Below are 26,447 nucleotides of genomic sequence, written 5' to 3'. Positions count from 1 at the left end.
TGATACCGCCCTCTTGTGGGTAGTTTGACAAGTTATATTCCCCATGCTTTTAGTAGTGTAGTACTGGCAGGAGATTCACTGAAATGCCAACTAGGGATTGTTTGTTTTGAATTCATGTCTTTGAGTGTGTCTAAAAACACCTGCACCTGATTAGGGCAAGGTTTAAATACCCGCCCCGTAACCAGGGCAACCTAGGCCTTGATTGACAAATTGACAATGCCATGTATAGTGACATCATTGATACAATTATAAGGAGACTCAAATGGCTCTTGCAGTACCAATTCCACAATGTAGAAATACTCTGTTATAAGTCCTGTGTTTAAGATTTTACTCCAGTAAAAGTGGAAAGGTATTTGCATTAAAATATAGCCTACTATAGTACCAAAAGTAAAGGTACTCAGTATACAGAATGTCCCATTAGTACATTTGGATTATCATAACTGATTTACTTTACATTTACTTTACATTTACTTTACATTTACTTTACATTTTCTTAACTCAAATCTTTGTTATGGGGGGGAACAACATTATAATGAGATGCGGGTCGGTGGCCAAATACATATCATTTTGGGTGGTCCTTGATATGAAAATGTTTGAGAACCACTGATATACAGTATAGCAACATAAGTTTTTCAGAAAACTTTTAGGATTTGAAGACAATTTAGAATTGGCCTCAGGCAGGCAGGCAGGCGTCATCAATATGTCCATGACTCCATACACAGACAAAATAATGTGTCCCTGGCCAATTTTAGATTTTCTTTTTTACACACCTTCATAATGTTCTTATTTTGATCATGAGACTCAATTACTGAATGCCAAGTTTCCAGGTTTTCTCCAGAATACTTTACTACAACACTATATTAGCATATTAGGAGTCCAACTAGTACAAAACTCAAACGTTTTATTTGCAAGGATCGCCATTGAGTTACAGACCTGCTATGGTCATTCAGGGATCGCTTTATGTGTTTTCTGGTAATATTATTGTTTTCTCAAGTTTAATTTTGACAAAAATGTCCTTCGTCCTTTGTCTTAACCCATTTTAGGCGGGAACCCCAAAGCATTATGTTAGCATTATGATATGCTTTAGCTATTGAAAAATAGCAGATCTACAAGCAGAGCTTGTAGGTCTGCTATTTTTTGAAAAATCGAAGAACGACTGACATAGAAATATAGCTTTTTCAGAAAACTGTCAGGATGTAGAAAACATTTTGTAGAATCTGATCTCAGGTTAGAATGGGTCAAATGTATAACCTTTCATTCCAGTGGAAGTGTGAGCTGGTCAGCGTGGGGTCTCTGGCCCTGGGCCTGCACGTGTTGGAGGTGGTCCTGGAAGACCGTCCGGTCCGAGACGTGGACCTGTCGTACGCAGACGGAAGCACCGCCACCAGGAGGGCCTTCAATGTCACCTCGTCTTCCAGCAGCGTGCTGTCACCTCCGCTCAGCACGGTCACCGTGCTCTTCACCCTGGAGGGTAAGAGACTTTACTAACACCAGGGGTCTTCAACAGGGGGTCCGGGGCGGGGTTCGGGGTGGTCACCGTGCTCTTCACCCTGGAGGGTAAGAGACTTTACTAACACCAGGGGTCTTCAACAGGGGGTCCGGGGCGGGGTTCGGGGTGGTCACCGTGCTCTTCACCCTGGAGGGTAAGAGACTTTACTAACACCAGGGGTCTTCAACAGGGGGTCCGGGGCGGGGTTCGGGGTGGTCACCGTGCTCTTCACCCTGGAGGGTAAGAGATTGTGTTGTTTTTGGCAGCTAATTTCTATTTTAGTTTTAGTCCTAGTCTTTTGAATAGCTTTAATTTAGTTTCAGTCACATTTTAGTCACCTGGAATGCTTTAGTGTTAGTCTAGTTTCAGTCGACTAAATGTCATAAGATTTTAGTCGTCTAAATCTACAGTTGATTTAGTCGACTAAAATGTATTTTGGCGGGTCTTGATGCCGTCGTAATGACGCCGCCGTAATTTTCTTTAAATAGCTGATCTACAAGCTCACAACGTGTCGCAACGCGACATGTTGTGAGCTTGTAGATCTGCTATTTTCAGCATGCAACTAATTGTAAAATGACTTGATAGTGGATCTCTTGTCCACTAGTCCCTTCCTGACATTTTAGTCTAGTTTTCATTTGTTGACGAAATTGTCAGTATATTTAGTCTTAGTTTTAGTCATCGTAGCTTAGTTTTTATTTAGTTTCCATTTAGTTTCCGTCAGTGGGAATAGGTAGTCGACGAACATTTTTCGTCTTAGTTTTAGTCGACAAAAACAACACTGGTAAGAGACTTTATTGTCACATATAGCCTAACACCAGCGGGTCTTCAACAGGGGGTCCGGGGCGGGACCCATTACTACAGGGGGGGGGCACCAAATCTTTGTGTGCTAGGCAGTATTGAACTATGTTTGACTATTAATTGTAGATATAATAATAATAATAATAATCTTTATTGTCCCGAAGGATATTTGTCTTCACAATCTGTTCAACACCCACATCAAAAACAACACAGAGCATACTGTAACACCAAGACAATACAAAAACAAAACATGAGGTCCCCACTGTGTACAGAACCATCCTATCGGCGGGGCAGTTTGTTTAATGCCGCGATGGCTGAGGGGACAAAACTCCTACTAAAACTGACCTTTTTCCATGGCAGGGTACTGTATCTTTGTCCAGATGGCATGAGGTTAAAGAAGCGATACAGAGGGATGGTCAGTGTCATTTGATATCCAAAGTGCTAGTCGTGTGATGGCCTTATTGTTCATATCAGAAAGTGTGGGTGTAGGTCTGTAGGAAGTCCGATGATCTTGGAAGCGTGCTTTTCTGCGTACATAATGTTGAAACACCAATTAAACTGGTGGTGTTTGTGTGTCTGTCTGTGTGTGTGTGTGTGTGTGTGTGTGTGTGTGTGTGTGTGTGTGTGTGTGTGTGTGTGTGTGTGTGTGTGTGTGTGTGTGTGTGTGTGTGTGTGTGCGTGCGTGCGTGCGTGCGTGCGTGCGTGCGTGCGTGCATGTGTGTGTTACAGTTCTCTCTCCGCTGCCAAACTGTTTCCCGGGTCATGCGGTGCCTCGGTTCCTGTCCCCGTCGCCTTCACATGGGAGCGTCCTTCACGCGTCAGTCGGTGACGCGTTCACAATGCACCTCCGAGCTGAGGCCAGACACGCTAAGTACTTAAACTTAACACTAAATTATGTTCATGACATGTTATCTAAGTACTTAAACTTCACACTAAATTATGTTCATGACATGTTATCTAAGTACTTAAACTTCACACTAAATTATGTTCATGACATGTTATCTAAGTACTTAAACCTCACACTAAATTATGTTCATGACATGTTATCTAAGTACTTAAACTTCACACTAAATTATGTTCAATTTACAATTTACAATTTAGGCATTTAGTAGACGCTCTTAATCCAGAGCGATTTACATTAAGCAAGAACAAAAAGCATGGGAATACATCACATAAAAACATTTATCATGAAATATGCGTAAGCTAAGAAAGTAACAGTGGAATATCTATATAATGAAACTATACATATAAACTATCAAATCAGCCACTCAATGTTTGTTTGTTTGTTTGTTTAAGGTTCAAGGTTCAAGGTTGTTTATTAGTGTCCCCGAAGGGCAAAAGGTTTTACAGCAGGTCATAAGGCTCGAAACATATAAATACATCAGTCAGACCAAAGTTATTGCTGCTGGTCGCTGCGCCCGGCCTACTTGCATCTTCAGAGAAGGCGATGTGTGTGTGTAGGTGACCGCCTTCTTCAGATGCTAAGTAGAGAGTTTATTTTTACATACAAAAATATTTCGTAAATGAAACACAAGGTCAATAAAAATGTGAAGGAGAAAGCCTAAAAACCCTCCAGGGGCTTGCGAGTGGCTTCTCCAGGCATGTTTATACATTCATAGTTGTTTTGGTTTGTTTAAAGAAAAAACAATCATATTGAACATGCAGATCTTAAACATTAGAATACAGATAAAATACAGGGACAGTGAGAGGACTGGAAATGTACTGTATAACAAGAAAGATAGACACAATAGACAGAAGTCAGACAATAAAACCGCTATAGGAGAACATTGAGTACACCAGGTTAATTTAGCAGACCGTATGGGAAGTACTTGGTGGTTAGGAGAAGTGATTTTAGATCTTCTTGAATGGCGACATGTTCCCCCGGTGGGAAAGTGATGCATGTGCATCCTCTCTCCACAGTGTCACAGACTTCCAGCTGAGCGGTCCAGTCTATATAAAGTGATGCATGTGCCTAACCCTAACCCTAACCTCTCCACAGTGTCACAGACTTCCAGTTGAGCGGTCCAGTCTACTGTAGCCTATATAAAGTGATACATGTGCATCCTCTCTCCACAGTGTCACAGACTTCCAGCTGAGCGGTCCGGTCAACATGACCAAGGTGTTTCAGGATGAGACGGAGGGCAGAGTGTCGGTCCGCGTCAGCTGGACTCCTCAAGACAGCGACGTGTTCCGCTTCGTACCGCTTTGCTACACCGCCGAGACCGCCCAAAGGTACGTCATATTATCTATCTATATCTATATCTATCTATACATTCTATATGTAACTCTCTGCTACACCACGGAGACCGCCCAAAGGTACGTCATATTATTATCTATATCTATCTATCTGTTCTATATGTAACTCTCTGCTACACCGTATCTATCTATACGTTCTATATGTAACTCTCTGCTACACCGCGGAGACCGCCCAAAGGTACGTCGTATTATCTATATCTATCTATATCTATCTATACGTTCTATATGTAACTCTCTGCTACACCGCGGAGACCGCCCAAAGGTACGTCGTATTATCTATATCTATCTATATCTATCTATACGTTCTATATGTAACTCTCTGCTACACCGCGGAGACCGCCCAAAGGTACGTCGTATTATCTATATCTATCTATATCTATCTATACGTTCTATATGTAACTCTCTGCTACACCGCGGAGACCGCCCAAAGGTGCGTCGTATTATCTATATCTATCTATATCTATCTATACGTTCTATATGTAACTCTCTGCTACACCGCGGAGACCGCCCAAAGGTACGTCATATTATTATCTATATCTATCTATCTGTTCTATATGTAACTCTCTGCTACACCGTATCTATCTATACGTTCTATATGTAACTCTCTGCTACACCGCGGAGACCGCCCAAAGGTACGTCGTATTATCTATATCTATCTATATCTATCTATACGTTCTATATGTAACTCTCTGCTACACCGCGGAGACCGCCCAAAGGTGCGTCGTATTATCTATATCTATCTATATCTATCTATACGTTCTATATGTAACTCTCTGCTACACCGCGGAGACCGCCCAAAGGTGCGTCGTATTATCTATCGGGTGGGCAACTTTGACGATGGAGAGGGCCACTATATTTCCACACTCACTCCAGAGTGCCACAGTGCATATTGCTGTCGTTGCAAAAATAGCCGATCTACAAGCTCGCGACACGTTTTGAGCTTGTAGATCGGCTATTTTTGTTATATTTGAATTGAAAACCAGATTTTTTTTTTGCTATTTTTGAATTGGAATCCTGAAAAGTAACCTTTTTATTGAATTTCAAAAGCATTTAGGTATACTTATGTTAACTTTATGAACTGTTAACATATAACTACATTGGACAATTTAATACTAGTCATTAAGTACTAGTCATTTAATACTAGTCATGAAGTAATTAAAGCGGGTTTGGAATTGTAACAGCTGAAATCAATACTATATCAGTATTCTGATATTAACCTGCGGGCCGCATTATGTGAAGGTGGGGGCCGCATGTGGCCCCCGGGCCGCCAGTTGCCCACCCCTGTTCTATATGTAACTACATTTGCATGGTCGTCGTGAAATGACTGGGGACGAAAACATAATTGTACTATTTTCAATATGTCGATGTCTAACCTCAAGTAGCCTACAGTATAAATCTTGAAAGGGGCAATAGAGGGTATGCACGTGACATCATCATCAAACCAGGAAGTTATGCAGGAATGCCTACTCAGTGGCAAAAAACAACTTTTTAGCCTTGACAGCCCACACATCCACACAGAAAAGTCCAATGTGATTGCATTAAACAACATTAAACAACGTTAAACTCACTTTGCCACTCATTTTGCCACTCGATTTGCCATTCACTTTATGCATGCGCATACCCTCTACTCTGGGAAATTGCAAGTGTGGTTCACTGAATTCTGAATTCTGTCTTGCCATATAAATTATACATACTGTGATATCACGCTTGTCTGACTGGACATTATATTGTCATTGTCCATTTGTTATTATTATATGGATATTATTATACTTAACACTTATAATTGCATTGTATTCTACTGAATGTTTGCTTGTGCTAAATGCAATGCGTGTGTAACAATTACTTAATCGTTCTCAGTTCTCACTGTATTGACTGTATACAGTACATGGCCATTGTTAAATATAAATATGAATCAATACATAATGTAGCATAATGTATATCTACACTTCACTGTTAAATATAAATATGAATCAATACAGTACATAATGTATATCTACACTTCACTGTCAGTGACATCAGACTGTTCCATGATGCCCTTCCTCTTCCTGTGTTGCTTCCTGTGTCTTTTAGCCAATCGGAGATGAGGTGTATCGTTTTAATGGTGACCAGATCATCTGCTGAAAAAGGTCAGATCAACGCTTCACGGCCTCCCCATTTTCATCTTTGTATCATTTATTGTAACGCTATGTTAACATTGGTGGGTGGGCCGATGGTAGACTAGACGTCACAAACGTAACATCCGGACTTGCAAAGATGCACGAAAGCTAAAACTGTTTTCACTGAAAGAACGAAATAAAAAATAAGCTATGATGACTATAAGACTAAAGACCAAATCTATTGTAAATTTTTTGTTCAAAATGTTAGGGAGGGACTAGTCACTAGTGGAAGAAGAGATCCAGTAGAACTAAGACAAGTCATTTGGGCGGGAACCCCTTTAGGTAGCTATTTAAAAATAGCAGATCTACAAGCTCGTAGCGCGCCACTCGGTGGCGCGCTATGAGCTTGTAGATCTGCTATTTTTGAAAAATCAAAGAACGACTGACATAGAAACATAGCTTTTTCAGAGAACTGTCATTTTCAAACAGATATATTTTTTTAATCTGATCTCAGGTCAGAATGGGTTAAGTTTGGTTGTGTGCAGAAGTCAACGGTCTACAAGCTCACAACGTTTAGATGTGAGCTGAGCATAAATCAGGCATTCCAGTGTTTGTATTTCTTTCTAATTCAGGGCATTCGAGCAATTGGTAAAAAAACTAAAAGTTACATATTGATCAGGACATTTTGTCTCTGTGAGATCAAGGATGAACCTCTGACCCAATTTGTTCACGTGTGTGTGTGTGTGTGTGTGTGTGTGTGTGTGTGTGTGTGTGTGTGTGTGTGTGTGTGTGTGTGTGTGTGTGTGTGTGTGTGTGTGTGTGTGTGTGTGTGTGTGTGTGTGTGTGTGTGTGCGTGCGTTCAGGCATAGCCCACGTGTCGTGCAAGGCCAACACGATGACGGTGGAGCTGGACAAGGCCTCCATGCCAGGCATCGACCGGACGTGGCTGAAGCTGTTAGATCCATCCTGTTCCCTCACCTCCAATGACACTCACATCATGGGCACCATGTCTCTCACCACCTGTGGTACCACGTTGGAGGTAGGACCACCCATTATATGTAGCCTACTCACATCTTTTACTTAACCCATTCTGACCTGAGATCAGATTAAAAAAATGTTTTCTACATCCTGACAGTTTTCATTCTGACCTGAGATCAGATTGAAAAAATGTCTTCTACATCCTGACAGTTTTCATTCTGACCTGAGATCAGATTAAAAAAATGTCTTCTATGTCAGTCGCTCTTTGATTTTTCCAAAAATAGCAGACCTACAAGCTCGTAGCGCGCCACTCGGTGGCGCGCTATGAGCTTGTAGATCTGCTATTTTTCAATAGATAAAACATAGCATAGTGCCAACACAAAAATGGGTTCCCGCACAGAATGGGTTAAAGGGATAGTTCAGATTTTTTTAATTTAAGTTGTATGTAATACTTGCCATTAATATAGTGGTTGCAACTGTATTAATTGATTGCCCGAGTCCCATGGTGAGAGTTCTGCTCTGGTTTTGGTGAAATATTAAGTAGTTCTGGTCATTTTGTGGGGGGCACTGGGGCCACGCAGTAAAGGTAAATGAATCCACAAAACAAACGTAATTTGTATTGTTGACCTATTTCTAAAATATTAGCGCGACTTTCGTTCAACTTTGACCCCTCCATCACATGGAACTATTCTTTGGGGCGTAGTGATAAGGTTCTGTGTGATAGAGGGGTAAAAAAAATAACGAAAGTTGCACTAACATTTTAGAAATAGGTCAACAATACAAATGACGTTAGTTTTGTGGATTAATTTACCTTTACTGCGTGGCCCCCTGTACCCCCCACAAAATGAACTATCCCTTTAAGTTAACCCATTCTGAACGGGCACCCATTTTGGTGTCAGCATCATGTTATGCTTTAGCTATTGAAAAATAGCAGATCTACAAGCTCATATCGCGCCACCGAGTGGCGCGATACGAGCTTGTAGGTCTGCTATTTTTGAAAAATCGAAGAGCGACTGACATTTCTAGAATCTGATCTCAGGTCAGAATGGGTTAATCAGACCAGTGTGTGTCCAGTGGAAACCTCGTATGAATCTGATCTCAGGTCAGAATGGGTTAAAGTATCTAATACTGCAATGTAGAAACACTGTTACATGTGATGTACAAGTAGTAGTGTTCAAAATGTACTTAAGGTACCAAAAGTAAAAGTAGCCTATTATTCATATTCAGTAAGCAGAATGTCACGTTAATTCACAAGCTATCATTAAAAGGTATAAAATATATATATTTTGAAAATAGCCAAGGTTTAAACGGGGCTGCAGTGGTTAATGTATGTTGTAGTAATTATTCAAATCTTCAAAGTAACTAGTATGTTTTCAAATAATTGTAGTGGAGTCAAAACTAAAAACTGCAACATTTTCCACTGAGATGTAGTGAAGTAGAAGTAAAAGTATTGATATTTTGGTAAACCAAAATGTCAAACCATCATTAATGTTAGTGCCCCTGAAAATTTATTCTAAGGTTGATTGTACATCATCAGTATAGCAATTAGGAAGAACCAAACCGTATATGCGATACCAAAGGGTCAAAGGTTGTGTCAAGAGTTGGGAACCCCTTTTGGTGTTAGCATTATGTTATGCTTTAGCTATTGAAAAATAGCAGATCTACAAGCTCATAGCGCACCACCGAGTGGCGCGCTACGAGCTTGTAGATCTGCTATTTTTGAAAAATCGAAGAACGACTGACATAGAAACATAGCTTTTTCAGAAAACTGTCAGGATGTAGAAGACATTTTTAGAATCTGATCTCAGGTCAAAATGGGTTAATGAGCTGCCTCTGTGTGTCTTGTTTATTGATGGATTGAACACTTTAGTCAGAACAGTAAACAGGTGGGTTGTGGTACAGTCAGACATTACGGCTAAAAGGATAACACAATTTGTCCATACCACTGTCTTGTTTCCATTGTGGTATGGTTTTATGCTTCGTCTCGTAGTTGTAATGTGTTTCACTGCCTGCCTGTCCATGTTTTTTGTGGGGTCTGCAGATGAGAATTAGCATCTTTGCTAAATCTGGTGTATTTACATTGCATTTATTTGTGGCTATATATGCTTTGTCCCGTCGAAATAAACAAAGTAAAAAGTCCTAGTATGTGTTCAGGAATCAAAATAAATGTACGCCTAAAATTCCAAGTGCCTGTCAGGGTGGGGCCAAACAAATAATTACAAAGAAGAAAAACAACAAAAAAAGTGTCGTAATCTGCCGTTCTTTTCTACTTTCTAATTCTTTGTTTGGCCCGAAAAATTGTGTTTTGTTGTCATGATTTGTCACGACAAGAGTTTGCTTCGTCCATGGCGTAAACGTCTTTACATAAATACTTTCTGAAAAGTCTATGAGGAAAATGAACAGGGATTTATTTTCCGGGTCTCTCTCTCGAGCGGGCGGGACTGCGACGCTCTATAGAGGCTTGAAAAGTTTGGGAATTCACGCCTTGTTGTTCTAACTGAATTGTGTTGTTGTGTTTTTAGGATACCGGGGACTTCCTTCTCTTCAAGAATGAGATCAACTCCTTTGAGAACAGGACCTCCATCATAACCAGAAAGAGGGCTGTGAAGATCGGCTTCTCCTGCCTGTTTCCCAAGTCCATCAGCCTGTCCAGCCACTATCGGCTGCACAAGTCTGACTACGTGTTCACCGAGTCCGCCTTCGGCAGCTTCGGTTATACCTTTGAAATATTCACAGACGGCAACTATACGACCACGGTGGAGCCGTCTGCCTACCCCGTGCAGGTCAGGGTTATTACAGTTACACTAAGACTGATGAAACTGACAAAACATTTAACCCATTCTGGGTGGGAACCCCTTTTGGTGTTATAGCATCATGTCATGCTTTAGCTATTGAAAAATAGCAGATTTACAAGCTCATAGCGCGCCACCGAGTGGCGCACTACGAGCTTGTAGGTCTGCTATTTGTTTTATCGAAGAACGACTGACACAGAAATATAGCTTTTTCAGAAAACTGTCTGGATGTATAAGACATTTATAGAATCTGATCTCAGGTCAGAATGGGTTTTAAGTGAACCCATTACTTTGTGGGGCTTATTCTACACAATTAAGACTTTCTAAATCCTATAATATTTGTTTTTCTAGGTGAAGTTGATGGACATGATCTACATGGGCATTCAGGCTCAATCCGACCTGCCCAATATCACCTTGTTCGTCGAGTCCTGTACAGCCACTCCTACGGAAACCCAAACCGGCATCATATATTCTCTCATAGACCATGGGTAAGAATTATATTAACTCACCAGCCTCTAAAAAGGCCTATTCATTCATAGTCTGGATTTTCGGTGGTGAGGTGACCACCGCTCCGGTGGTGAGCTGACCACCGGAGCTGAAATAACGTTGAGCGGTGGTGAGTAAAAACAGAGAGAAGGGCTGGAGCGGTGGCGGTGGTTTGCTCTTCACCGCGGCTCAGTGACGTCATGTTGTAGTTCGGTGGTCACCTAACCACCGAAAATCCAGACTATGTATGAGCCTTTATTCTCTCATCGACCATAAGAAACCTACCTGTGGATTATAGCAGGGACAAGTGTCTTGGACTTAGCTTTTTCCTTCTTGAACCTACCTGCGGATTTTACCAGGGACAAGGAGAAGGGACTTGACCTTTTTCTTTGCTGATTATATACCAGTGTCAGTCTAATTAATTATGCAGTTGACAGACACACACACTGACATTTTGCATGTTAATCCTATTAATCAGTGTTGTTTTCGTCTACTAAAACTAAGACGAAGAATGTTCGTCGACTACCTATTTTCACTGACAAAAACGAATGGAAACTAAATGAAAACTAAGCTACCATGACTAAAACTTAGACTAAATATACTGACAATTTCGTAGAGAAATAAAAACTAGACTAAAATGGACTAGTAGACAAGAGATCCAGTATAAGTGAATTTACACTTGGTTGCATGCTGAAAATAGCCGATCTACAAGCCCACAACGCGTCTCGCTGTGAGCTTGTAGATCGGCTATTTTCAGCAAGTGTAAAATCTGTCATTTCGACGGAATCAAGGCCCGACAAAATACATTTTAGTCGACTAAATCAACTGTAGATTTAGTCGACTAAAATTCCGTGACATTTAGTCGACTAAAACTAGACTAACACTAAGACATTCCAGGTGACTAAATGTGACTAAAACTAAATGAAAACTATTCAAAAGACTATGACTAAAACTAAAATCAAAATGTGCTGCCAAAAACAACACTGCTATTAATCCCATGTACAACTCACTGATTCTTGTCTCTTGTGGTTTTTGAGCGGTGACTAACCAATGAACAGCTACTGTACGTGTGTCCCTGTACAGTATGTACTGTATGTATCCGTGTATTTCTGTTTGAGTACGGACAGCTGCAATACCACTGGGTGACCTAAAGGGACACTGTTGAGCAGCATGGCCGTGTGTGTCTCTATCATAGACTGTAAAAAATATGGACAAAGCGTTCCCCGGGTCTAACATGGACGTAAAATGAAGCCTGTTATTCCTGCACTGTAAGTCGCCATCTTTCTAGATCCGTTTGGGCCCAGCTGGCCATTGGCTGGCTCCGTTTGGGCCCAGCTGGCCATTGGCTGCCCAGACAACGAGGCGGGACTTCCCCCCTTCTTCTCTGTTGGTTTTTATTTTGACTCGAGTGGGTGGGGACTCCCGATCATAGACTGTAACGGTAGCCACGCCCCTCAGAACATACGCGACTTTATGGTCATTTATTTTATAAATGGGACCATAATTTTCCAAAAAGAATATTATGACATTAGAAATGAGACTTTAAACTAGTGACTGGAAGCAGAAAGTATTCATGACCATGTTTATTAAGGTAATACAGTCTAGGTGAAGTTGGGCCCAAATACATGGACTTCTATGGGGCTATGGGTTTTTTTGGGTCCAGTGACAGCGCCACAACAGGCCATTATATGAACTTTCAGGAGTTTCAGGCTTCACAAAATATCTGTCTGACTGCCCCCTTGGTCTCTATGCCTATGTATGTCCCTATGTCTGTTTAGCCAGCACGCACGCACGCACGCACGCACGCACGCACGCAGCCACGCACGCACGCACGCACGCACGCACGCACGCACGCACGCACGCACGCACACACACACACACACACACACACACACACACACACACACACACACACACACACACACACACACACACACACACACACACACACACACACACATCTTTTTATGATTCTTATTTTTTTATCAAAGGTGTGAAATTGATGACACATTGAAGAGAAACCTTTCATCTGACCTTACAACATTCAACTTTGAGGTCCAGGTCTTCAAGTTCACTGGTGATTATGATCAGGTAAGACAATTATAGAATATTATTTATACATTACTATTTCATAGTTTGATTGAATGCTTCTGTTTGTTGTTTTCTTTGATAGCCGTACTGCTATTAATAAATAACCACCCAGCTTTGTGTCGGGGACTCCAAAGACAAAAACACTGTGACAGAAGTATGTAAAGTAATTTCTTATTTATATAGCACTTCTCACAGAGAAAACTCACAAAGTGCTTTACATGCAGAAATTAAAAACAAAGACAGGCAAAATACAACAGAATAGTAGTCAAACAAAAAACAGGAACATACGATTGATCTAAGAAAATAACAACACAGTAAAATAACAACATGGGCAAACAAAGGGAATTTATTCAGAAGATGTTACGTACAGTATGGGGAGATCTGTGGGGAGTGTGAGGGGAATAATGGAAGTGGTGAGTGGGTTTGGAAATCTGTATATGTTTGCGTTATGTCTCCAGGTGTACATTACATTAGTTAATAGTAACTCATACTTTTGGGCCGAACAAATAATTAGAAAGAAGAAAAAACGGCAGGTTACACTTCTTTTGTTGTTTTTCTTCTTTTTTGGTTCAAAATATTGTGTTTATTGTCACGACTCCAGTTGGCTTTGTCCGCGGCGTAACCGTCTTTGGGTGAATGCTTTTTGAGGCGTCTATGGGAGAATAAGTGCATTGGGAATCATTTCCTGGGCCTGGCGTCGTCATGAAAGGGGGCGGGACTGTTCATCATTCCATCTCTCAGCTATAGGGAGTCCTTGGCCTGAAAAACACACGCTTTAAAGCTGTTACAACCTTATGTTAATGTCATTCATGCATCACATACTGTATACCATGCAGGCAAAACTGTTCTTCCTATAACATTGTATAAAATACATAATAATGGAGTTTAAAAAATATATAGTAACTCATACTGTACACTATGTGTGTCTCCAGGTGTTCATTACCTGCTCGGTCATCCTGTGTGAGACGGGGAACCCCACGTCCAGATGTGCTCAGGGCTGCATGACGAACCCTCCACGTAGACGCCGGCGCTCAGCCTCCCAGACCACCATGGAGACTGGAGTTCACTACATTACCCAGGGTCCTTTCAAGGTGGTCAGACCCACTGGTTATGGCGTCATGGATGGAGGTGTACGATTGGTCGATCCAGCTGATGAGGTCATGATGCCTGGAGATCAGTTTAACGGTGGCCAGACTCTCACTGCAGGTAATAAACATGGAGGATTGATTGATTGAAATATGTATTAACAGTTTGCAGAATTACAGTACATTTCAAGCACAAACTCAATACAAAGACTGTTAACTGTGAGTGGACGACCCAATTAAGCATTACACTTGTTTACAACAGGGTCCACCTTGTTTAATTCATCAAAATTAATAGTGGTATTCCTCTTTGAAACAGTTCTGGAGTCATTCTTTACCCCAGACCGTTTTCTTTTTCTTTTTAAGACAATTTTAAGACAATTCATTCAATATGCACATGCATAAAGTTAGTGGCAAATCAAGTGGCAAAGTGAGTTGCAAAGTGAGTTTAGCGTAGTTTAACATTTAATGCAATCAGATACTGTAGGACTTTTCTGTTTGGATGCACGGGCTGCCAGAAAGTAGTTTTTTTGCCACTCAGTAGGCGTTCACCCATAACGTCCCTCTAGATATTTGGTATTTATTTGATAACCCCTTCCACCCCTCTCTGCTAGACTCGGTGGGAAAAAAAACATGTCCCTGCTTCTTGCTGACTGATATGTAAATAAGTAACTGTGATGTTTTTCTAATAATCCTTGCCAGTATTCAAAAAACATCTAAAGAAATATCTTATTTCTTCCTCTCTGTAGATTACATGTTTTACCTTGATGCGTTATATTTTCTTTTGTGTGTTTGTTGTTGTATTGTTTATTTCTGTTTTTTGTGCAGTCTGTGGCCCTCATTTATCAATCGAGTGTAAAATCTGCCACAAATTCGAGTGCAGGTTTCGTAGTACACCCACGTCTCCACGGCATTTATAAAGTGATCGCAAACAGCTGATCCTTCCTTAATTTCGTTCTCACGTTAATAAATGTCACGGCTGAATTTGATCTGGCACGCCCTAAGAAATCAAGCCTCGCCCTCGTTTTTGCGACCTGAACCACTGCTATACGATCTGGAAACCATGGTTACCGTGCCTTTCTGCCCGCCTCACCCCCCTCTCTCATACACACACACACACACACACACACACACACACACACACACACACACAGACGCACACAAGCTGCAAGCACACGCAACTTGCAAGCCCAACTAACTGGTGTGTTGTTAAATAAATAAACAACGAACACCTGCATGAATTAAATAAAGTTGTAGGCCTACCCTGTCTGTTCCCTCTCACCTCGCTTGCCTTGCTGTCATGTCCACGCACGCACGCACCTACATGACACATTAAAGGTATATTCAGTGATTTCACTCAAAAAACCTTAGGTTTCGTTTTTGGCTGTGGGACCCAGCCTTTCATCCAATCAGGATAGAGAGTCAAAAACGAAACCTAAGGTTTTTTGACCCCCAGGGGTTAACTGGGGACAGGGAGGAACTCCTTATATGGCCAGCACACTCTGTAGTAGGGAGGATTATCACAACAAAACAAAAAAATAAGTGATATTTGAATTAAGTGAAATCACTGAATATACCTTTAAATAAAGCTGTCTGTTTCTCCTCTCGCTTCGTTTCCCTTGCTGCCCGCCTCACCCCCCGCACACATATCGCAATTTTTCACTGTGTGTTGTTAGTTGTATATTAAATCATTAAAGTATTTTTAATTTAATATACAACAAGATATTAGTGAACGAAAACCTGAACCTGTGAACCATAATTAAATAACAAATAGGCACACACACGCTGCTGTTTTGCAGGTGCTCCTCCTGTCCAGTGTGTCTGTCTGTCTGTCTGTCTGTCTCTCTCTATCACAGTGGTCCGTCCGTGACCAACTGACCATGCACGTTCCGACGTTCGACAGTCTATTTAGATTGCCTCGCAGACGTTAGTCACTGCAGTGGCCGCCGGCCGGGCTGTCAACTGTCATTATATGAATGTGCAGCAAAAACCGTATATAGCCTCATGTGGCTGGTGGTTGCTTGGCTGGGTAATATACCTATATATCTCCGATGTAGTTCCCACTTGCGCTGGGAGCCTGGCACGGTACATTTGGCATTGAGCGACGCGTCAGGTTTATTATATTGCACATAGGCCTACCGTAAGAAAGACATCGGCCTTCATGCTGTAGATTAGGCTACAGTAGGATACCACGTTGGGACTGCTGCACTATACTCTCCAACGTCCCGTCATGGAAATATTTCAGCACAGACAGCCCAAATCCTCGCATGTATGCGCTCATGCAAAACACTGTTTAAATGGCTTAAGCATCTCTTGCAACATTGTTTTTAATTGCGCGATTTTATCTCCTACTAATTTCATATGACACATGTATTCCTTAACATTTTTATTTATTTATTTTTTACATGTAGCCCATATACATTATACATACCTTTTATATAAACATTTTAGGAGTGAATACATATATGTTTAGATGCCTGTGACAGCCTCTCAGCAGTTCAGACAAGGCTGCTCCGCTTGTGTAAAACAGAAAAACAGCGTACGCCAGCTGAAGAGTAGACGTGACTATTTGTCCTACTCAAGTTCAATTTCAAGCTTTGCCGGAAATGTTAAATGCCGAAAATGTCGGTAATTTCGGCGTGCGCCCATATTTTGGCGTACGCACGGTTGATAAATGAGGGCCTGTGTCTTTATTTCTTTACTGCACAGCTGCCCCCCTTTGCCAACTTGTAGACTTTCGTACTGTTCTTTATGAACTTTTAATCTGTTTAAACCAATGACCTCTTCCTACAGGAAAGGATTCCAAATAAGCCTGCTGGCTTCTTCCCTTCCTTGCATTGTATTTTTGTTCTTTGATATGTTATTGTCTATTTTTTGTACTACATGCTAAATAAATAAACCTAAACCATAATACAAAAAAGAGAAAAGTGATTGACCTAGTGCCATGGCACCCATTTTGTCAAACCGGCATCATCTACAGTATCAGCATGTTATTCTAATGTGTCTCTATTGTTTTCTATATTTCCAGTGGATTCTCCAGTGGATTCTGCAGAGCCCAAAGCCCCAGCAGCAGACGAAGCCGTCCTGGTCGTTCTCAACAGTAAAGTCACCACCGTGTTCTTTGCCAGTGCTTTCATCGCAGCGGTCGCGGTGCTGGCCTTTGTCATCGGCTACTTCAGCAAGAAGACCAAAGCAGTCGATTCTCCTCTGCTGGACGAGGACGAGCTGGAGATATAGATCTGATTAACCCATTCTGACCTGAGATCAGATTCATACAAGGTTTCCACTGGACACACACTGGTCTGATGAACCCATTCTGACCTGAGATCAGATTCATACGAGGTTTCCACTGGACACACACTGGTCTGATTAACCCATTCTGACCTGAGATCAGATTCTAAAAAATGTCAGTCGTTCTTCGATAAATTTTTTTTTAGCAGACCTACAAGCTTGTAGCGCGCCACTCGGTGGCGCGCTATGAGCTTGTAGATCTGCTATTTTTCAATAGCTAAAGCATGACATGATGCTAACACCAAAATGGGTTCCCGTTCAGAATGGGTTAAACACTGTTGTCAACAGTGCATCTATAACTATCAAATGATCAATCATCTTGATAAACTTTAAAATTGGTCAATTCATAATTAATCCCTATTTTGGGCATATGATTATATGTAAAAGAAAATGAAACAAAAAAAAACGTTTTAGCAGTCTGTCTGTCTGTCTGTCTGCACAAACGTATGTATGTATGCCATTATGATCTAACATGCTCTGGAATAGATATTTATGGATATATTTGGAAGTCTGATTACACGGAAGTTATAATAGTGTCAAACGTATTTTTATGAGTGATGCAACAGCGAACAAAAATCCTGTCCTATTATGTTAAAATGGTCATACGATGAATCTCACGTAAATCTGTATCTCCTCAATGTATTTTCTTTCATCTATCATGTAATCAAATTCTTAAAGGCAGAGGTGAGAGAAACACGTCAGGTGGCATATATATAGACCATGGGGGGCATTTTAATAATTTGGTGTAAATTAAGGTTATTGTTGGGCTATATTCACCATGAAGTGATTTGGTGTAGAGGGGAACAAGGAGCTGACCTACAGTTGTATAGAGCCATCGGGGGCCGGGGTTTAACCCATTCTGACCTGAGATCAGATTCATATGAGGTTTCCACTGGACACACACTGGTCTGATTAACCCATTCTGACCTGAGATCAGATTTTAAAAATGTCAGTTGTTCTTCGATTTTTCAAAAATAGCAGACCTACAAGCTCGTAGCGCGCCACTCGGTGGCGCGCTATGAGCTTGTAGATCTGCTATTTTTCAATAGCTAAAGCATAACATGATGCTAACACCAAAATGGGTTCCCGTTCAGAATGAGTTAAGTGATTAAACTATACTATAACTGTAGTTATATCATCCTATCAAAAGACTCCATTACACAATACCTTTATTTTTGTAAGTGTTAGAGGATATGGTATTTGTTTATTATGCTACATGTTTTCTCAAGATTTGTGTTGATGCCATAATAAAGGTATAACGTGGTCAAAATGTGCTTGCATATGCTTTGATGTGATTCATTCGTTGTTTAACCTCATATATTAATTATAGCGTGTGCACACACCCACACACGCATTCGGCACAAACAAGGGACTAAATTATTTTCGCTCCTATGCCACCAAAATGTGGAACGCCCTACCAACAGTCATTAAGACATGTAAATCCCTTGACTCCTTCAAAACCGCTCTCAAAGGGCACCTACGGACGGCTGCAATTCGAAACTGGCCTCTGTAAAATCTGAATCCCCCCCACCCCCCCTTTCCCCTCACTGTATATGTATCTTTTCCCTTTTTACCTCCTTTATGATGAATTCCTGTTCTGTTCTTTAACTATATAGAAGTGTCTATTTGTACGTCTCTAAATGTGTTGATGAATTGAACATGGTGGACCCTGTTGTTTTTTTGATTGATTGAAATCTTTATTAACAGTTTGTAGAATTTACAGTACATTTTAAACAAGTGTAATGCTTAATTGGGTCGTCCACTCACAGTTAACAGTCTTTGTATTGAGTTGTGCTTGAAATGTAGGCTACTGTAATTCTGCAAACTGTTATGTTTCAATATGAAATTCTAAAACGGTTAGTCCCAATACTTGATTCTGATTGGCTGATTCGGTCTGGCTTATTAGCCGCCAGGCTATCTAAGCACCGCCCGGCTCATATGACTATAAATGTGTGGCTCCAGGGCGGGCAGCCCCGTAAGGGACATCAAGCGATATTCTCCCGTCACATAGCCTACCTGCCGAGCACAACAGTGGTAACAAGAAGACTCACCCCGGTGCGTGCCCGTTTTTCCTCCCGGAATTTTCCCCAGTGAGGGGGATAACTTTGTAATATGCTATTGGCTGTTTGTATTCTTTTTGGAAAAATATAAAAAAGATACACACACGACACACACACACAAACTTCAGTACCTAGAACATTTCTGTATATCTGGATTATATATTTAAGATGAAAGAAAACTGCAAAGTTACCGTAGATGAAAACACACAACCTTCTCTCGGTGGTGAATTAAATTGTTTAATTGAAGTGATAGTATTCATGTTCTTGTTTAGATTCCAAGGAATACATTTGGTCACTATACAACATATGATGTACTAAATTCCATCTATGTAATCATAAAAACAAAAATACATGGCATGGATGCACCTGGGACGTCTCCTCAGTGATGTATCCTGAGGTCATCGGGGTTTAGGGTCTCCCAACATTATACCCCTCACTCAGGTGACCCAGCCGGGGTGATCAAGTCCCGATTCATGTTCGTTATTGAATATGCTCATATATATTGATAAGACAATAATTGGACTACATTGCTCTCAGTATTGCATAAGGAGTCATAACTAAACAATTATGATTTAAAACCCCACCAACAAATTGCTTAGACACACTAAACAGAGTGTATATCCTACATCAAATCAGTTTCTCCTACTTACAGGTCAGCTTGTCAAAAAGTGATTACATTGCATGTTAACAGATACTATCAACAAGTAGCATTGGGTTAATTGGCTTGAACTTAGACGTAACTGAGAAAGTAATTATGATAACAAGAAATCCAAAGTCAATTAAAGGTATATTCAGTGATTTCACTCAAAAAACCTTAGGTTTCGTTTTTGGCTGGGACCTAAGCCTTTCGTCCAATCAGGATAGATAGTCAAAAACGAAACCTAAGGTTTTTTTGACCCCCAGGGGTTAACTGGGGACAGGGAGGAACTCCTTATATGGTCAGCACACTCTATAGTAGGGAGGATTATCACAACAAAACAAAAAAATAAGTGATATTTGAATTAAGTGAAATCACTGAATATACCTTTAAGACTGAACAATCAGTATCATGGTATGAATATATCAGTGTACATGTGTGTCATATCAATATACATACAAGCAGGTACAATATACATAAAAAGAAAAATGCAATTATATGACAATTATTCTGCCAGTAAAACGTGTCCACGCCTATATGGAGTGCTCAACCTCTTCTTTGTTCTTCCTTGAGTTCAACTTCTTCCATGTGCTTTTGCAATTTGCATCTATGCCTAAAGCCAACTTTGGCAGAACTTAAAGGAGAATTCCATGCTAGAAGGCTTTCTTACCTTTATTTGTAGTTGTTACGTCCCCACCAAAGAGGTCCAGGTGTTATTTTGTGCAAAAGCGCATTATTGGCTATGTCCCCTACCATAAACCTTCAATGAATTGAATTGAATTGCATTGAATTGAATTGAATGGGGCATTGGGGTGTTGAGCTAATTCGCTTATTTCCATCACTCCAAAATTACTACTTATTTTGATGGAAAAAAGCAAATTAGCACAAAAACCCAACCCCCATTGAGGGCTTATATTAGGGGAAATACCGAAATAGCCAATAATGCACTTTTGCACAAAATAACACCTGGACCTCTTTGGTTGGGACGTAACAACTTCAAATACAGGTAAGAAAGCCTTCTAGCCTCACAGAAACTGAGCCTAACACTATAACCAACCGTAACCATAAACTCACAGAAACTGTGAACTGTCTAAACCTAACCTCACACAAATCTATCCTTAATCTCAAATCTATTGGGTTTTTGAATATTAACTCTTTATTAACCTGTGATCTAGGGAAAAACATATGAAAAAAGGGTGCCACCCCCTTTCTGGCAGAAAGAAGGTATCCCTCTCGTTGACCTACTGCCTCCTAAAACCAATGTCAGACCTCTCAGGTCCTCCAACAAAGGTCTGCTGAAAACTAAGGGTGACCAGGCTTTTGCTGTGGTAGCTCCTACCCTATTAATTCTATTGTTTTTACTGTGTCAATTGTTCAGCACCTTGTAGCTTTGCTTCGAAAGGTGCTTTATAAATAAAATGTACTTACTACTACTTACTCTGCATGACAGTGAAAAATATTAAAAACGAAATAATATATAAATTATTTAGCTTAATTATTTTTCTCCTATTCCACACTGGTCACAGCATTAGGGTTTCTCTCCTGTGTGAATTCTCTGGTGACTTTGGAGACCACTGCTTTGGCTGAACCGTTTCCCACACGTGTCACAGTGGTAGGGTTTCTCTCCGGTGTGAATTCTCTTGTGACTTTGGAGACCACTGCTTTGCCGGAACCGTTTCCAACAATGGTCACAGTGGTAGGGCTTCTCTCCTGTGTGAATTCTCTGGTGACTTTGGAGACCACTGCTTTGGCAGAACCGTTTCCCACACTTGTCACAGCGGTAGGGCTTCTCTCCTGTGTGAATTCTCTGGTGTTGTTTGAGAATACTGCTTTGGTTGAAACTTATTCCACACTGGTAACACTGGTAGGGCTTCTCCCTTGAATGAATCCTCTGGTGCTCTTTGAGATAATGTTTCGTGCTGAACCTTGACCCACACTGGTCACAGTGGTAAGACTTCTCTCCTGTGTGAATTCTCTGGTGATTTATGAGAGTACTGTTCAAGCTGAACCATGACCCACACTGGTCACAGTGGAACGGCTTCTCTCCTGTGTGAATTCTCTGGTGATTTTGGAGACCACTGCTCTGGCTGAAACTTAACCCACATTGGTCACAGTGGTAGGGCTTCTTTCCTGTGTGAATTCTCTGGTGATTTATGAGATTACTGCTCTGGCTAAAACATTTTCCACACTCGCCACAGTGGTAGGGCTTCTCTCCTGTGTGAATTCTCTGGTGACTTTGGAGACCACTGCTTTGGCAGAACCGTTTCCCACACTTGTCACAGCGGTAGGGCTTCTCTCCTGTGTGAATTCTCTGGTGTTGTTTGAGAATACTGCTTTGGTTGAAACTTATTCCACACTGGTAACACTGGTAGGGCTTCTCCCTTGAATGAATCCTCTGGTGCTCTTTGATATAATGTTTCGTGCTGAACCTTGACCCACACTGGTCACAGTGGTAAGACTTCTCTCCTGTGTGAATTCTCTGGTGATTTATGAGAGTACTGTTCAAGCTGAACCATGACCCACACTGGTCACAGTGGAACGGCTTCTCTCCTGTGTGAATTCTCTGGTGATTTTGGAGACCACTGCTCTGGCTGAAACTTAACCCACATTGGTCACAGTGGTAGGGCTTCTTTCCTGTGTGAATTCTCTGGTGATTTATGAGAGTACTGCTCTGGCTAAAACATTTTCCACACTCGCCACAGTGGTAGGGCTTCTCCCTTGTATGAATTCTGTCGTGCACTTTCAGATAATATTTACTGCTGAATTGTTTCCCACACTGGTCACAGGCGTAGGGCTTCTTTCCTGTGTGCATTCCCTGGTGATTTTTGAGTCGACAGCTAAAGCTGAACCGTCTCCCACACGGTTCACAGTGGTAGGACTTCTCTCCGTTTCTGCTGTAGATAGGTTTCTTCAGTGGTAGTTGGGCAGGAAAGACATCTTAGATGGAGAATGAGGAGAGATAAAAAACAGAATTAGTTTTAAAATAACATGCAAGCTGTGTTGAATTACAACGAATGTTCTAAATGTAGGTCAGTAACTGCCAGGCATAGATTAGCCAATGAAACATTTAGCCAGATTCTGGCGCTGATGTCTGATTTGTCCTGAAACTAGAACCATCTATTCTAGTCAAACTACAAGAAAGTCAGAGGCCTTCCACACGAGAACGTCTCGGGCTGTTCCCCGCGCAAGTTTATAAACGATATAAAACTTTCCTGCGTCTACATTGCGGTTATGTTAATTATGTATGCTGCATACACAATGAGAATGTACTGCACTGGACTGTACAAGCACCGTGGAGTCTGTCTCACTCACACTCTCTCCAACAGACATCCTCAGCCACGCTCCAAAAGTGGCAGCACCTGTCACTCATTAGTAGGCTAATAGGAGTGCATATGTGTGGAGTTCCGTTTCTCCACAACAGACTTTTTCGCTTCTAAACCCCTTCTTGTTACTTTTCCCTCTGTGCGTCACTCAGCAATAAGGTGAAACAGAACACAAAGATGAGTAGACTATTTATTTTTTAACACGCATCACCTTTCTCCTTCTCTCTCTCTCTCTTGCGCACTGCTGCGACTGTGAGACTGTGACACAGACGCGGTCAATCACATATAGCATAAATACTAGGCCAAATATAACACCTTCCCTCTATCTGTGACTGTGTTCTTTTTTTCTTGTCTTTCCAGATTGGTAACTAATCACCATAATTTATATCTGTTCTCCTCTACAAACTCATGCATGCGGGCTGCAGATCGGCTATTTTTGGAGAAGAGATTGAGATGTGCAAATATAAAATAGCTGTGATACTTATATGTAAGTGGTTATGGTGAAATAAACCATTGACACTGGTTAGTTTAGTTTGGAGGGGGTGAGGGGACTATGACATCACCGTTTCAGCAAATTAGGTGGCATTTGTTATACACACGGAGACGAGAAAGTGGCGTCTCCAAAGTTTCCCACTCTAGAAGGTGGTTTCAAAATTAGCCGTTTAAGTCCCCCAAAACGCCGTAACTCAAAATACAGTCAGTCAGTCAGTCAGTCAGTCAGTCAGTCAGACAGACAGACAGACAGACAGACAGACAGACAGAACCTTGAACATTTCAACATCTGGTTTCTATTAAAGTTACAAGAAAACTGACAAGTGACAACAGTAGCCTACTCACCTATTCTGTGTAACTTTAGCACAGGCTGCAGCATTGTTTGCTGGTAGATCTCTCTCTGTTCCTCCTCTGATGCAGCTGAAAAGGTCAGCTGAAAAACTCTAAAAACAAAGTAAAGGAAAGGAAAGGTACTATGTTTACCCAGGGTAACTGGACTAAGCTCAAGAACTTGTTTACAGCCAGGCCCTGCTCATAGAAGATTTCATGGTAGAGGTTCAATGCCTTGCTCAAGGGCACTTCAGCTGTAAGGTTGGAGAAGGTTCTTGGTCACAAGAGCGGGAAGTGCTGACCAGCTGGTATAATCCGAAGTTAGGTATTGGCGATATCTTTATCTTTATGGACAAGTTAATAAAGCTTAAATTGCAAGGCTTAGTTTTAGATTCTCATACAGACTAGATTGAGGATTTGAAGATTTATGATCCGACAGAGAACAATTCTGGCAAGATGCCTTATATAAGGGGGGGATGACGTCACAACTAGGTAGGCGTGACATCAGCCCTGACATCAGCGGTGGTAATTTTAACGTGCCGGTCCGGGGATACGAACTAGCGACCTTCCGATATCAAGACCGCTCCGCAAACCGTTCAACCACCGCTGCCTTACACACAGTAAACAAGGAACAGACATAAACATGTACATTATCACAACAATAGACATCCAATGTGCAACCAAAGTCCAACTACAACCATCCTCACCACCCACCTCTGAAACTAAACAGCAGGTACCTCCTCCTGCTTCCCTTGTTGATGGAAGTAGGTATTAATGAAAATATTTACCTTTAACCATTGGCCAGAAGGCAACAATTGACAATATGGGTTTAGGGGGTGAGAGCTGTCTGCACTCTGCTCTATAATAGATTATGCTTTTTTGAGCATTTTTGATTTTCTGTATAACGCCAACTTCGCCAAGGTTACCATTACCATACCAGCAAATAGCAGGAAATAGTAGACTCTATGAACTTAAGGCCCTGTAGAACAAAATCATCAATGACTTAATGACTTATCCACCTGAAATGTAACTAGCTTCCTTAATAGAGGCGCTGCTGACCTTTCTTACACAATATTTCAGTATTAGAATTGAATTTCAGACGATTGTCGATAATGGAGCCGAGATATTTATAAGTGGCTACCACTTATTTACAAGTATGTGGCACTTATTGTATATTAATAATATATATAACACGGCCAGCGGGCGCCCCCGTCTGGCCATTTATGACATTACTCTGAGGAGCTGGTGGACATTGTCTGAAATGAATAGTTCACCGGACAACTTCCCTTACCCTTACTCTGGGTTAATTCTATTTGTGAGGAAATCAAGAACCCAACGAATAATACCTGAGTCTAAGCTAAAGTTGTTAACACATTTTTAAAGTGACAGTGACAGCTGCACCATGCACTCACCTATTCTGTGTTAGAGGTGGACAGCCTAGTGGTGACGCGAGGTTCATCCTGTGTAACTTTATCACAGGCTGCAGCATTGCCTGCTGGTAGATCTCTCCCTGTTCCTCCTCTGACGCAGCTGAAAAGCTCTTTGGCGACATCTCTCTTTTAAAACCACGAAATAGTTCCTCTTCGGTCCATTTTGATAGTCTACATTTGAGGCCCGGTTTACCCGTGTGGGATGTGACTTTACTTGCTGACATCTTTCTTGCCATCAGGACTCTGGTAATGAGTTTGACTCCTCTTCTCCGCTTTGTGGCAGTCAAAATAGAGGGTATGCGCGTGATATACTTATACTGAGTGGCAAAAAACCTACTTTCTGGCTTCGACAGCCCACACATCCAAACAGAAAAGTAAAGTACTAAATCTGATTGCATTAAACAACGAAAACGTTAAACTGACTTTGCCACTCGCCGGACAGAACAGCACAGGAGACAGTGACACAACCACTCTCTATGAATCCCACCAACGTTCTGGGATAGACCCGCCCTTTTTGGCAAATATAAGACATCCGTTTGCCTTCAGAATAAGCCGGGGCCATAATTAAATAATCATTACATTACATTATTATTATTACATTACATTACATTTATTGTGAAAACTATGTAAGAACGCATTCATCATATCTGTATTTTTAAATTGCTAATACTAGGCTTATACGTGTGGGCACCTATTTTATAGAGGCATGCAGACTGACTGATGGAGAGTTAATTGGTAACCAAATGGACCCTTTAGAGATCTTACTTGAATTACAATTAATCTAAACAACTGTAGTATTTCTTTTTCTTAAACCAG

General features: G+C 41.2%; 1 protein-coding gene across 1 annotated transcript in view; it reads left to right on the top strand.

The window, feature by feature from the left end:
* The window catches only part of LOC310855244 (uncharacterized protein), a 34,842-nt gene extending 17,511 nt beyond the window's left edge, over window positions 1-17,331 (top strand). Inside the window, exons 6-15 of the mRNA XM_083760167.1 lie at window positions 1,264-1,471; window positions 3,017-3,158; window positions 4,364-4,519; window positions 6,614-6,669; window positions 7,503-7,678; window positions 10,140-10,400; window positions 10,761-10,897; window positions 12,887-12,986; window positions 13,919-14,192; window positions 17,097-17,331. Coding sequence (XP_083616293.1) covers window positions 1,264-1,471; window positions 3,017-3,158; window positions 4,364-4,519; window positions 6,614-6,669; window positions 7,503-7,678; window positions 10,140-10,400; window positions 10,761-10,897; window positions 12,887-12,986; window positions 13,919-14,192; window positions 17,097-17,305 — 1,719 coding nt within the window. The 3' untranslated portion in view covers window positions 17,306-17,331. The remainder of the gene's footprint in view (window positions 1-1,263; window positions 1,472-3,016; window positions 3,159-4,363; window positions 4,520-6,613; window positions 6,670-7,502; window positions 7,679-10,139; window positions 10,401-10,760; window positions 10,898-12,886; window positions 12,987-13,918; window positions 14,193-17,096) is intronic.
* Window positions 17,332-26,447: the final 9,116 nt, after the last annotated feature.

The sequence above is a fragment of the Protomyctophum parallelum genome (genome assembly GCF_964188405.1).
Source record: "Protomyctophum parallelum genome assembly, chromosome: 2".
NCBI lineage: Eukaryota > Metazoa > Chordata > Actinopteri > Myctophiformes > Myctophidae > Protomyctophum > Protomyctophum parallelum.
This window is presented reverse-complemented; position numbering and strand designations above follow the sequence as displayed.